Source organism: Corvus hawaiiensis, chromosome 18, assembly GCF_020740725.1.
Source record: "Corvus hawaiiensis isolate bCorHaw1 chromosome 18, bCorHaw1.pri.cur, whole genome shotgun sequence".
NCBI lineage: Eukaryota > Metazoa > Chordata > Aves > Passeriformes > Corvidae > Corvus > Corvus hawaiiensis.
Genome location: NC_063230.1, coordinates 9,479,643 through 9,494,637, shown reverse-complemented (window position 1 = coordinate 9,494,637; position 14,995 = coordinate 9,479,643). Strand labels below are relative to the sequence as shown.

The 14,995-nt window shown below is 39.5% G+C and overlaps 1 protein-coding gene across 1 annotated transcript in view; it reads right to left on the bottom strand.

The window, feature by feature from the left end:
* Positions 1 to 1,402: 1,402 nt before the first annotated feature.
* GALNT9 (polypeptide N-acetylgalactosaminyltransferase 9) overlaps positions 1,403 to 14,995 on the bottom strand; it is a 133,839-nt gene continuing 120,246 nt past the window's right edge. The window contains exons 9-11 of the mRNA XM_048322841.1: positions 14,374 to 14,469; positions 7,115 to 7,282; positions 1,403 to 6,373 (exon numbers count right to left, since the gene is read on the bottom strand). Coding sequence (XP_048178798.1) covers positions 6,227 to 6,373; positions 7,115 to 7,282; positions 14,374 to 14,469 — 411 coding nt within the window. The 3' untranslated portion in view covers positions 1,403 to 6,226. The remainder of the gene's footprint in view (positions 6,374 to 7,114; positions 7,283 to 14,373; positions 14,470 to 14,995) is intronic.

Below are 14,995 nucleotides of genomic sequence, written 5' to 3'. Positions count from 1 at the left end.
AACACTCATTCTAGCAAGCATATGGTACCTTTAAAGGTGATGTTTCTTCATCCAAGAAATGCTGGCTTGATTACAATAGGTAGTTGGGTCTACAGAATGCCTTGGCTTGGAACAGAGCAGCGTTTCTACACAGAGTCCTCAGCATGGAGTTGCAAAGAAATGCGAAAGAATGCAAACACAGATCCTGGGGATGGAGCTAAATTTGCCAAGGCTGTATCAGGCCATTCCTTCTGAGGCTGGTGGTATTGTCACCCACCTGAAGACTACAGCCAACCCTACCTCCTCTGGGAAAACCAGGGAATCGGTAGCTGCTCTTCCACTTAGGCAGTCACTGTCCTTGCAGAAATTGGGAAAGAAAAAACTTGGGCACTCAGGTCTCACCCAGCTGATTCAGCTGGACCAGAGGGGTGTAAGAGAGTCAGGAACATGGCCATGTCCCTCCCTGGTCACTCGGCTCTAACCTTATGTGCCCCACAGCCTCTTCCCCACAGGAGCCGCAGGGCAGGGAAGAATGAAAGAAGGGCTTGGATCCTTTCTCAGATGCTCTGTTCTCCTTGATCACAAATTGCAAACTTTGTCATACACACTGCAGAAACAGCCTGGCTGAGATCCAAAATCAATGTTGAAACCAGCAATGTATGTTTTATCCCACTGAGCACCTCAGGAACCCGATGGGTTCTCACCCTGCTATCACCCAGCACAAGAGATGACACAGAGCATCTGCTTGTACAGTTACAAAGTTGTTTGCTGGTGACACAAAAAAAGCACGACAGTCAGTTCAGAAATGTATTTTAAAACAGGATGACAGAGGTCAAACTAAGAAGGGTGTTAAAAAAGAGTTGGCAGCAGTTATTCACAGCTTTTCACCAGAAGAGAACTACGGGGCATCCTATGGATGGATGGAGAGGCTGTGGTACTGACTTGCAGCAATTGTGCTATTTATTACAGCAGGATGTTGTGAGATCCAGAGCTCTGAGTGGATTGGATACATACAATCCCACTGTCCTCATTAAATCTAATGGTTGGACTGGTGTGTAGAGCCTCTGGCTTGGGAGGGCCTTACCCTGAGAAACTAGGGGGAGATATATGGTGAAAGGATCATTCTACATTATCCCTTGTGTCCTATTGCATTCTTCTAAACACCAGTTATTGACTGTTTTCAGTGACGAGATGCTGGGTTATACAGATGACAGTATTCTGTACTGTTACCAATCCAGTTTTGGATGTGCACCCTCAGGGCCAAGCCTTTTACAAGTGTGTGGTGACTACCTTTCAGAACACATTACGTGCAATTTAAATTTTAAAATGCCCATATGCTTTGTTATTCTAGTTTTCCTTTGTGTGAATCTTTGAATTTTAATACACATTCCCAAATGTACAATGATAAAACATGCTGCTCATGTCAGCAGTAAAATGCATAGTAATTTATTAACTTTTCCAGTGTGAATACAAATTGATTTGATAAAGTGCCACATAATGAAAAATTATTTGCAGTCACAACTTGTATTCTAGTTGCTGCAATTCTTTTTTAATTAAACATTACAAAGAGTTTGGAAACTGCACAACACTTGTTGATGGCCAATAGGAAACTCTAATACTATGAAAAGTAATCCATGCTTCTACATGTCTGAAGAAACTTTTGATTCAGAAATTATGTTTTTCAAAAGCAGGTTGCCATATATTGTTCACTGGGTATTTGTAAGCATTCTTGGCCAAAACCCATTGTTTTCATTTAGGACAACCCCTGAACTCAATAACTTTTAGTTACATGTCATTAATGCTTTTGTAATATAAGTCACTGTATTTTGTGAAGCCATTCTGAAATCCATGATAATGTACTAAAGAGGTCACTGTAGTTTGGAATTCTTTCCAAAGAGAATTTTTGAGTATTAAGTTTACTGTGGTGGCATCCAGATCCAGAGACATGTGAAGACCTGATCATTCCTTGGTTTCTGTCCAGCCTCTTAGCTAGATCTTCTAATTTGCAATACCATCTTTTATCTGTGGTATGACCTCTACCATTGACTTGGATCAGCACTAAGAAGCAGGTAGTCAAAATAGCAGCTGGCAAAAATAGAACATCATTGTTAGAAACACCTTCAATCAAGTGAATTCTGGTAGTTGTTTTTCCTCTCAAAGCCTCTCATGAAAAACCAAAGGTATTTGTGTCCTAACTGAATAATAATATGCCAAATTCCCTCTGAACTACAACTTCTATTGCAGTTCTTCTTATAGCCCAGCTCCCTGGATCTCAAAACAGACCATAATGCACTTTTGTATGGCTGTTAATGAACCATTTCAAATGAATACTGGATACTGAAGGAATTACATGCTGTGTAATTGATCTAAAGAACAGATTAGGACTGGTGCTATTTCATTAAATCTTATTAGCTCTGGCTTAAGTACTTAAAATTGCAGCTGTCCTGTGTCACATAGATTACACCCCTTGTCACATGGCAAGTGAGGTTTTCATCTACTAGATCACAGTTTTTAAAAAGGAATAGGCTGATGTAAAGGAATATAAATGAAGGACTGTGAAGGCTTCATCTTCAGACACATTGAGCCCCCAATTATTCATTCAACTGAGGGAAATACTTCAACACTTTCAAAACATGTATGAAGACCTGTTGTTTCCATATTTTGGTCTTAGATCACTTCTATGGAACCTGAGTTTGGCTTTTTTGATGTAGAACAGCCCTGAAGAGTTCTGGTGGGTGAACACAACAGAGATCTTATATGATTGCAGGGGAATCCAGTGGGTCCTTCCAAAACACCAACTTTTTCTCTTGGTTCCCTCCCACTGGAGCTTAGCATGCCTCAGGAATCAGCAAGCCAGTAAGGATAGAGGACTGTTCTGGCTAAGGAACAAACAGATTCAACCAAAGCAAAATTAAATTCAGCTTGGAAAACACACTGTAGCTCTCAAAGGAGAAAGGGCTTTTTATTACCACGGGACTCAAGCTAATTTTTAGGGACCCTGACACGCTTTAAAAAGTACGTTTTTCCTGCCTTGCCTTTGACAACAGTATGCTAGACTTGATAGTCTTTCTTACCTTCTGTTCTTTTGTCCTATGACCTAGTATTTAGCTCCATAATCTCCTGAATCAAACAAACTAGCATCTGAAGCCTTTGAACTGAATTTTCTCTACAAGGCATATTACACTACACTGAATACTTTTCATGAGATCTAGAATGCTGCACTGTAGGAAACAAGACTGAAAATGTGAACACCATTAAGCAGGATTTCAGATTATACTAAGGGGTGAATCACTGACAAAAGAACCATAGACTTTGGTTAAAAGAGATAATATTCAAGGCTTTTTTTATTATTATTCCTTTGATGAGAGAATATTTAAGACTCTCTCACATGCAGAGTCACCATGTTAGTACCACAGCCAAAGCAGTGGTTCATACAGATGAAGACTAAAGTAAAATTAATCCAACAGATGTGTTTTGCAAATATAAGAAATTGTTCCAACAAATCTTAAAAAAAACGACAACCACATAAAATACCAACTCCACCTTTTAAGAGTTATTTGATTTCTATTATTATGTAAATCTCAAAGCCATTTATCTACCACAAAAACCTGTTTTCCTTCTTATACCCTAAGTCTGGTTCTTGCAAGCCTCCTGCAGCTGGTGGCCTTGGCACTCAAACCTGCCAGGACTGACCACTCTCAGACAGCGTGGCCATGGTCAAATGCTCTGCATTGAGCACTCAGTGGCAAAATTCCAAGACAACCAATTTTATGTCATCAGAGTTGTGTCAGAGTGAAGGTTTGAAATCTCCCTTGAAATCTTTGCCAGTAAACACAGATCTATCTGGTCATCTCAGCTTCAAAGCTCCTAAACTGCACGTGCAAGACCCCTTTTAGGAGAGAAGATTTAAAACCTGGTATTCCTCTAAATCTCACCTGGTAAAACCATCTTTTCCTTCCTTTGCTTTCTCACCTCCCTCGAGTAAAACTCCATCAGAGCAAACAAAAGGAGAATACAGCTTTCATACAATTTAAAAGGTGGAACTTGTATTTGGAGAGAAGATGAAAACTCACTCACAAATTCACCCTGTACAAAGCTTTCAACACCTGCTCCATAGATGGCAAATATAATTTTAAATTGTCTGATAGGTTAACACAAGGAGGTTAAATGCAGGGCAGCTGTTCCCAATCTATATTTAGCCTGAAGCTTCCTACATGTTTTGGACCTGCAGGAAGGCTTGAAAACTGAGATTGTCCGTGATTTTATCCAGTATTGCTCGATTTATTAAAGATGCTATTCTCCCTGCAGGTCTTATTACACTGTTCAAAAGGTTTTGTTCAACTTACCAAAAACATGGAATTTTAAGCATTTCTGTATCTAGAATCTCACCCAGAATTATTCTTTTGTGTATATTCATGTGTAACCTGGTCCATGTGACATGAATAAAGATCAGCAATTAGCCACAAGTAAACTCCAGGAGAAAAGGCTTTGTATTGCATCTTGCACAGTCTATTTCAAGAATAAAACTGGGGCAAAATATAGTGATACGCTTTCTAGATACTAACCAAGAGTTGACAAGAATTGATGGATTTTGCATGTTAAAAGTAAATATTTTATTACATATCATGCCCTTGAAAAATTAACTGTTTCCATTCAGTTTTGTTCAGCATGCCTTGAAACAGGAATGGCAAAAACTATTCAAGGAACAGATCACCAAGATTCACAGTACCACAGTGACTGCAATTACCTATTTTCCTGGCTCAGTAAAACAAAACATTTTTTTTAAAAAATAACTATAAAATATTAAACAGTGAAATTAACAGATACCATCTGTGTCTCTCCTTCAGTATGACTGAAATAATCTGTACTGAAAAGCTGTGTGCCACAGAGCCCCATCCAAAACCTGCTGATGACAGTGGTCATCAATTCTGACAGCCTTTTGGATAAGACCTTGTCACTGCTCTGTCCATATGCACAGATCCTGCATGAGCAACTGGATACCTTTTTAAATTCAGGTTCACAAAGATGCTGCCAGTGGGTCAGCTACAGTAAAATATTTATATTTCAGAATAACAGTATTTATATATGCTCCCTACCTCTTGCTCTAATTTGCCTTCTTATCACTAGGCTTGTGTTTGTTTTTCAAATGCTGAAAAGACTTTGTTGGTTTGTTCAGGAAATTTGTCTAGACAGGGCTCACAAAGTGTATTTGCTCACATTTGACATTTTCACAGGGTGGGAAACCAAATGGAAGATCTGAGTTATTAAGCTCCACAGATGGCACCTAAGCCAGTCATCTTATCTCCAGAATTAGGAGTATCCTTGTTCCAGGCAGTCTCTGGAACAAGACGACAGTGACCTGCAGGACAGAGACCCACACACACTCAGGGCTTTGGGGCCAGCTGAGGCCTCCTGAAATCCATCCATCTGCCAGTACATTTACTGCCTCGGGAGAGCCAAATATCCAAGTGCTAAATTGTGATGCCTCTACAGCCAACAAATGTAAAACGTGGCAATATAACGGAGCGTGTGGCTATTTTACCTATTCAACATTTACCTGTGTCTAACTAGAAGAGGTCTCTAAAATGCTGCTTTCCAGCAGCTCAAAGGTTGAGAACCACCTGTAAACATTTGCAGAACAGTCTCTTTCTAGAAATAGAGACTCCTAAACAATCAACCTTGAAATGTATCATATATTATAATATATTTCCAGTGTTATTTACAGATCTTCTTGTTTAGTACAATGAACCAGACATGCTGAAAAGGTAGGATTTTTCCAGTCCTCTTTTATACGAAGTACAATAAAAAAGGCACATAATTATTCACCATAGGAGTTGTGCACCAGTCCAAAACTTAAAGCTAAAAAGCTACCCATCAGAGAACTCTCTTTATGAGGCAGTATTGAGATGTCTCCTTTGAACTCAGCATAGAAAGATCTGTCCATCCATTCCCCTAGGAGAGCTTAAGGAATCCACTTTCCTGTTGAGTTCTGATCTTCACAAGATTTCCAAATCAACAGAAAACTCTCATTAAGCTTCCCACATCATCTGCTGGAGCAAGGAAGAGTCAAACAGGGCATGTGTGTGTCTGCTTTTCTTTTTCTTCTTTCTTTCCTTGGAATGCCCAACTACAGAGGACTCTTGAGAGCTAAGACCTGTTCAAACTAATTTGCTTTAAGACAAATGCCTCACAAGATATGGCACACTGAGCAATGGACAACAGCAGGAGAGGCAGCTCAGCCTCACAGTCAGTGTCGACCATGTTTGATCCAGTTTCTAATCATCCATTTCTGCCCCGAGCACCTTTGTACAACTAATCTGAGCCCAAAATTTGCATCCTTTGACATTTCCACTTCTAGACAACGGCCAGTGTCTCTGCTGATGATTGGACCATTCTGGGAAAAAAAAAAAAAGAAGGAAAAAAAAGGATTAGAGGAAGGAACAGACTAAAAAAAAAACTAGTACTAGATCTGTAAATCCTTAAAAACGTTATGAAATGCATGGAAATTTCTGTATATATCAAGTGATAAATTCCCCAGAAGGTGCTAGAAATTCCTACGAGAAGCTAGCTAATACATACAAAGTACCAAAACAATTCCTTGATAATTGTAGATTTAGGAATTGTTGGGAAAATCCCCCAAATCACTAGAAAATATCTAAAAAGCACTAGTGAATCCCAGAAGCCCAAGAAATAGGAAATCCCAGAAACTGTAATAATGCTTTTGAAAGTCTTAAAAATGATTTGTAGATTCTAGATCTTAAAAAAAAAAAAAGAAGAAAAAACAAAAAGCCCATAAAGGTGCTAGATGAATTCTAGAAAAGTTCTAGACACAAAAATTCCTGGACAGTAAAAAATTACAAGCATGTTCTTGATTTTCATGACAGAAATTGAGAATATTCCAAGACAGGATAAGTAAAAATTCCTAGGAAGCATACTCCAAAATTTATAGTAATAATGAAAGAATATTCCTGGGTAGCACATGATCTATGGAAAACATATTTGACTATTTCTAAAAGGCAACTGGGAGAATTCCTAGTACAGCCCTCTAAAGACCTCCTTGTTTTTCACGGAATACCCTCTAGAGCATCATCCCTCTCCAATTTATCTCTACAAGGCTTCCTGAGCTCTTCCACACCTGTGTGAAATCCCAGAACCTTTGTGCTGGCCTCAGGACATCTTCACACTTCTTGAGGGTGGGTGTCCTGCCTTTCCCGTCATCCACCAGGCATTTGGAGTCGGGCAGAAATGCGGTGGAGCCCAGTGGCCCCAGCTGCAGGACACCTTCTGAGCTGTAGCGGACAAGCTGGGGAAGAAAGGAAAGTTCTGAGGTGGTGAGGAGCCCTTTGTCCTGCTGCACCTTGGGTCTGGCACACGTTGCTCAAGGGCAAAGCTTGGGAACCTTGTTGGTAAAACCTAGAACACAACAGTCCCTTCTCCCACACTTCTGCTCCCCACCACTCCCCACCCAGTATTTCACTGTAAAAAGGGCAATCAAGAAAGTGAAGTAATCAATATGTAAATCATGCCCACTCAGCAGGAGTTGATTTAACAAGGACACAATGTCAATTTTGTCGTGCAGTTTGTTCTTAAGAGCTCTGTTAGAGGCTATTGATAGCAACAAGTCTAATTAGTTTTTGTAAATAAATGTTACTGAAAAAATCGAACCATGCAACCAGTATCCAAAAATATGAGAGGAAAAAAGAAACCATGAAGGAAATGGCAGCAAATTTGCTAACATATGCTTCAGGCCTACATAATAAACAACGACACTCTGGTATTTCAGTTTTGTGTGAAGCACATTAAAGCAAAAGTGCACGATGCTAATTTGGCAGCAGGCCAATACGTCAGATCAGACTTATCTACTTCTCACTTCTGTGCTTAAACCCAGAGTCATTAAACCAGCATAATATTCTGCCCTTCTTACTCTGAAAGTGCAACAGCCAGGTGCCAAAAGACTGCAGAGTGGAGTCAGCTACGTGGCTTGTGTGCTGTGAGTCTGGATGCTGCAGGGTGAGGATCTGAGCCACCAAAGAAATGCAATTACCACCCAGGAAATTCACTGCCTGTCTGGGCTTATTGCTGTTATATGGCTGAAATTACTTAACAAGAAACGGAAGGAAGGTCAGAAGTGCCTGCCATTTATTGGATGCCACTGACCAGTGTGTGAGATATCATTAAGAGTCAATCAAAAAACTCAAATTAGAGTCTGGCTTTCTACTGCCATCCTTATTAACCTCAGAAGAATCATGCTGTGAATAATCATTTCTTGCTGGTGGTAAAAAGAGCATGGTCTACTTGCTCCCAGACCAGATGCTCTTTGACATAGTATGTGTTCATTTTCCCACCTGCCACTTCTGTTCAGAGCAGCCATGTGAAGCACAGAGGTAGAACAGAGCCTACATAAGAGAGAAGAGCAGAGAGATAACCACACGAGGTTGTTCTGGGTATGAACAGTGCCTTTGTCATGGCACAGTCTGTACACACTAAATCAAGACACTTTTGGGGTTTTTTTTCCACTCTGAGGTTAAGAGGGACATATGTGAAAGAAGCTCAAGCAAGCAAAGTAATTCAAATTATGAATGGACTTGCCAGGTCTGACAAATTAACTTTGTTTTTTCACATAAAAAGGAGCTGGGAAAAAAATCCAAAGCAAACACAACATTCTCTCTTTTTCTTTTTCTTTCTTTCTTTTTTTTTTTTTTTTAAGTAAAACCTGATTGTATATTTCACACTTCTATTTAATGGGTTTTCAGCAGAGTTCAAATGAACTGCAGGTATGGCTGAAACACTGACCAGAAAATGTATTCATCTTGCAGTGTGTATTACCTCTCTGTAGTCCCAAAATCCCACCCCACAAGCTTGTTGGCTTTGCCTTATGTAGATAATCAGAAGCACTGTTTATAATGGGCTATCTGCTCTGTAGGATAGGATCAATTTTCCCTGTGGTTTGAGATGAGCAGCATTTTCTGTACTGATATTAAAATAGTCTAAAACATTCTCTGTCATGAGAATCTCAGTAGCCAGAGTTACATGTGCTCTGCATCACAGTGGCCATGTACTTGGGAAAGACTTTGTCATAGAGCAGCCTGTCAAAGCAGAAAGTACCAGTTCTCTTAGGCTTTAGAAGTGGAAGATACATTAACTCTATTCTAAACCATCTGCAGTATTGAAAGTGGCAGTTGTGTTACAGCTCAACAGGGTCAGGGATGGCTTGGTGCAGGAAACTTATCTGTACAATCTCGAGACAAATGGAACAGCTTGGGCTTAATTTCCTGAATCTGCACTTTCTGTCAAGTTTTATGGCTGTTCCAACAGTCATGAAAATTTAGGCTTATTCTGCAATAAAATAGAATTCTAAAAAAAACCCACCCACAAAGAATTATCTCAGTTCAGACCATATTACATAGCAAAGCTGTAGTGCCTGCTTCTGCACAATCAGATCAGAAATTAAGGTTCAAGAAACTACTATGTGGTTAATAACATCTCCCTCCAAAGAATTCCAATCTTAACTTCCAAGAGACAACATAAACTGCGAAAATAAAATAAGCATTAAAATAAGTTGCTTATTACTACAGGCTAGAAAGCAGGAACTGGGATATAGTCAATGAAAATGATGGCTTCTCTGTTCAAATTTCATGTTAAGTGTCACTAACATATCCACAAAGAAATAATCCCTGAATTTGTGTTAGGACTGTAGGCATGATACATCATGTCAAATCCATTCCTGCTGCCAACCAGCCAAAATCAAATAACAAAGTCCCCTTTATTAAGAAATATTAAATCTTATTAATTAAAAAAAAAAATCTGTGCCAGTTTTGATGGGCTGAGATCCTTTGGTATCCACATACTCCAAACTGCAAGCTGCAGAACAGAAGCAAACTTTTATACATCACATGGGGATGGACCTTCACTCAGCCTTTCTCTTTTATCTGGGAAGAGCTGAAGGATTCACATAAATGACACTGAAGCCAAGTGCTCTATTAAATACTCAAGATCTAATCCTGATACCATCTTCTATACTGATGTAAGATAGGATAGTTTTCCCTTCAACATCCAGAAATCTGAGCAGAATGCAAAAGATGTCAAAGGTTGTTTATCAAAGCCACCATACCTGGATCAAAAATAGTCAGTGCTGCTGCCTATGGAACATGATCCTCCAGGAGTGTCAATGTGGTAAGAAAATGGCAGCTTTTAACTGGAGGATTTGACTTCAAAAACATCCATTCCTGCTAATTTCCAGTCAAGTGAAAAAAGCACCAAATGATTACAATGATTGGTGATTGATTGTTTGTGGGAAACAGTTACTAGGATGGGCCTGGTAGCTTTCCACACTCAATTTAACCTCTCTCTCACTATTGCTCTCCAGGCAAAAGGCAATCTTTAATGGTCCCTCAGTTCTGCAGGTTAAAGCAAGCTGTAAGCTGACACAGGAACTGAAACAGAGAGTGATGCAGGAATCCCAAACTCCCTACATCTCCAGAGTCCCTGTCCCCTCAAGGCAAACAGATCACAAGGTACCAAACTTCCATGTTTGTTCCAGAATCTCACCCACCTCTTCCTGCAAGTGGAGAAACTACCTGTTTATCCACCCTGCTGCCCTGCATGCAAGTCTGGGCAGTCACAGCGCTGCCCAGCAAAATGTTAAATATCTGTCCTTTAGCAACAATTTAAGTGGAGCCGTTCATCTCCTCTCATTCCGTCTGTTTGTGCAGCTGCAAGCCCCAGGAATCCGAGCACGGAGCTCTCCCTTCCTTCTGGTTGATCTCAATGCAGAGGGAGTTCTCTCTTTCACAGCTGCAGTGCCTCCCCTTTCTCTGCTGTGAAAGGGAAGGGAGGAGGGTGGAGAAGGAGGCTGTTCACCGTGGCCCTTCTGTCCCAAGATGCCATTTCATTAAGTTCTCCTCTCTTTCACATACCATATAACCAGCTCCACATCACAGCATTCACAGCAGTGAATATTTCCACTGGGGCTGTGTAAGTGCTCTCAGATGGTTCAAAACCTGCATGTCCTATAACCATTCTAAGAAGCTTCCAGAACAACACATTCCACTTTTGGGGGCGTTGTATCTGTCCTCACAATCCCACTTTTTTTAAAAATTTATTTTACAATGAAAGGGTATAATGTAATGCTATAGCACCACTGGGCTTTGCAGCTGATTGTATAATGGAGGCCACACACAGAGGCAAAGCAGTTCAAGACTTCAAATATATTCCTTTCTTTACAAATCTTCTATAGCCCTGGACTGTTTCTCCCAGCAGTATTTGCAAACAGTTTTTTCCTGAAAGCCATTAGACTCAAACTTCAGATCCAATGAACACATATAAAAAGGACACTACTTTTCTGTAAAATAGGTTTTGAAATCGACTCAGACTGATGCAAAACCTTGTCTGGATATTCCTAGCTGTTAGCTTACAATGACTTAGCTCAAGTCAAACTCATTAAACTAAATTGATGTAAACTCAGGCTAAATGCATTCCAGAGCATCCGTTAAAGAGCTTGTCCCTGTTTGAATAAAGAAATTTAAAAGCTGATGTCATTACAGAGATGTGATTTATCATGGTGAAAACTGATCTTGAAAATACACATAGGGAAAGGCATTTGGTTCATGGAGCAGTCACAGTGGAGTGGCTTTATTTTGCCACTGTAATGCAGGACAACAACATCCGAGGGAAACAGAAGCGTAAGACATAAAGAATGTTTTATCACAGATGGACAGTAATCTTATCCCTAACTCAGCTTTCTTTAAACACTTGCCTGACTTGTGTGGGTTTCCATGGAACCATGAGTACACTAAAATCACTGGTAAGGTGCTTGTCAGAATTGAAGAGTACAAACAACAAACAAGGCTGTCTGTAGCTGAACTGGGAGAGGCTTTCACTTTGGTAGGACACATGAAAACCAGTGATAACCCAACTGGGGAAAGTGAGTTCCATATTTATATTAATTTATGTTCAGTAGGCATGTACAAATAAACCAAATCTTGGCTCAGTAGGGGTATTTTATATCCTATGCTTGAGATGAAAAATGTCAAAAATGGAAAGCTAAATGCAGCAGACAACTATGCTCACCCAGGCTGATTAGAAGAGGGGCTTTAAAAATGTTTATTTAATTTATTAAAACGCTTGCTGTCAACACCTTTCATGCTATGTGCTTGAATATCCTTGATTAGGGTTTGTGCAGCTGTGGTTCTCACACTGAATTAATTTTGTAAATTGTAGTGAGATGACAGAAGTTTTCCAGCTGTGTAATCATTAATTAACTTGGCTGCATTTGAGTGGCTCCAACCCATGCTTGTCTGTGAAATACTCAACTTAGATAAAACATCACCTCTTCATCACCTTCACTTGGTGTATCTTGCAGAATGAAAACTCTTTTCCTGTTTTTTGTTGGTCGGTTTGTTTGTTTTAAAGGGAAATGAAAAGTGCTGCAGGATGATTTGACAAATTAACTTTTTGCCTTTCCCATACTTTGATAATTCTTGGACACATGGAATACTTTGGATCTTACGGGTTTGAAAAGAGTGAGTTTCTCTTTTTATGTGTTTATACAGTGCTGATAACAAAGCAGCTCTAGCTTGTGGCTGCAATGTGAAGTCTAAAGCCAACTTTTCAGGCTTTTCCAGAAAATTCACATATATAGGACACTGAAGATCTACCTGTAGGATTTAATGGGTCAGTACCCAATTTCAAGTTTCTAGGCAGTAAATATCTTGTGAATTTCTGAAGAATACTTTGAAGTATCAAATTTCTTTAAAAGGGAAAATATCTGGGTATTTTTGTGCACTCTTCTTGTATTAGGGTAAGGAATTTAACAAAGAGCTTGGTAGGGCCATTTAAGAAATACATGTGCCATACTGTACAATGTGTTCTTTGTGTTTTACATAAAATTCTTTACCAAATCCAGAATCACCTGAGGAACAGTGTTATTTCATCATGCAATATAAACCCAAGATACCTGGGGCTTGCTGCAGGAAATGGACTATCAGACTCACAACCAGGGTCAAAGGATTGTGGGAATGTACCTACATAGTCCCATTGGCACTTGGTCAGAGCTGGTTGCTAAAAGGAGCTACTTTATACCCCCAAGTTAGTCAGGAGAAGCTGGGCATGTTGTACCTTCAAAGAAATTCACTGTAACTTATGCCCTCATCTATTTTCTTCCAGAAGTCAAAGCCTACTCTGTGAAACAGGAATCATGGAGGCAAACAAGCAGGTGAAGGACTTAAATTGCAAAATAAATTACAGTCAGAACCATTTACTTCATTACTCTTTTAAGTGCTAGCACACTGATAGAGATTAGATGTTGCTAGGAGACTTTCTGGAAGGACTTAAATTTGCAACTTTCAGATTAGAATGGAGCAAGAGACTGAACTCTCTCTGAGCGCCTTAACATCTCTAACGAGAGTCTTCTTGAAAAGCTAATTTACATCTAATTAAGCAATGCTATTTTTTTACCTTATTTAAAGGCTGCTCCTTCCACCTCTACTAGGAGAGTGTCAGTCAAATACTCCATAATGATCCTGCCAAAGATAGACATTATGCCAGTAGGAATTACTGTCTATCTCACTTTGCCTCCGTGGTGATGCACGTGCCAGGACTCCCAATCAATAAAGGTATGACTGAACCTCAGATAATTGTTAAGCCTGATAAGGTCAGAGTTTATTTACACATGAGAATGTTCATTAACATAGTTTTGATTCAGATGCTCCTTCAAAAGAAACTGGAATTGCATTTCAGAAGAAGCTCAAGTCCTGGATTTAAATATTATCCAACTTGTATTTAAAAAACAGGTAACATCACTACGAGCACAGAAAGAAGAAATGTCATTTTAAAATCTTCAGACATCTGTAAGAAAATAATAATATGCACAGGGACTGACAAAAAAAATCTTTTAGAAAATAAATATTTTAGAAAAGTCTTAACTTAGAGGGTATTCTTAATTCCCTTTGAAGTTGATGTTAAATACATGCTTAACTTTTTGCCTTCTCAGGGAATCAAATCAGCAGCTTGCTAAATAATTTCTGCCCAGGAGTCTGTTGGACCAAGGAACAGTTAAATTAAAGAGGTACCCTGAATAAGTAATGTCATAACAAGAAGAACTGCTCCCTCACACAGACTACCTAAATTAATTAATCTTCAGTGGATCCCTGTTATTTAAATAAAATAATGTGATTCTTCTGTTTTCCTAACTGGCAGTTTTGAAGTATAGATTCACATGCTGGACAACCTTGGAAAAGGCACCCAACCAGACTGGAGTAAAGCCAGACATTTGCCTTTGCAGCTCAGGAATTATACTGCCAAACACAACTCAAATACACCAAATGACTCTTTGTATCTTCTGAATATTCTCTAAGTTAAAGGTTTCTTGTTAATTATCGGATTTTCACCATTTACCTGGGAGGACATTCCATGGCATGGATAAAGGATGGCTTTGTCATCCTCTTCAGCCCCCTGGTCCAAGCAGTAGCCACTGGCTTTGCTGTTACGCACCTGTAACCAGATCAGAATGAAAACAGCTGAGCTGGAAATTAATCCTGATTTTAGTCCAGTCCAGCTAAATCTCAGCTGTGCTACTGCTCTTGGAACAAGTACTGTGTAAAACCGCTCTCTGAGAGACACATGCTTCTCCTTCAGCTACGACAGGGTGCCACCAGTGAATCTGCTCCAGGAAAAGACATTATTTGGACAACCTGCTGTCTTTGCAGACCCTGGGGCAGAGATGTATTTTCAGCAATTACTCAAGGATCAGAACTTCTTAAAATCCACCCTAAGAAACCCAGGCCAAGTTTTTCTCCAAATTCCCATTGTGCAAACATAAATTTTGACCCTATTTGTTGAGAATGTGGCTTTACAAACAGGATAGGAACTACCTAGGACTGGTGTTGGATGTGACATGCTTTTTTTCTTCCTATTGCTTCTATAAAACCAAAAAACCATGTGAAAAATTTTTATTTGAACTGAAAATATAGTACATTGTTATGTACAGAACTGACATAAAGCACATTTTATGAAAGGG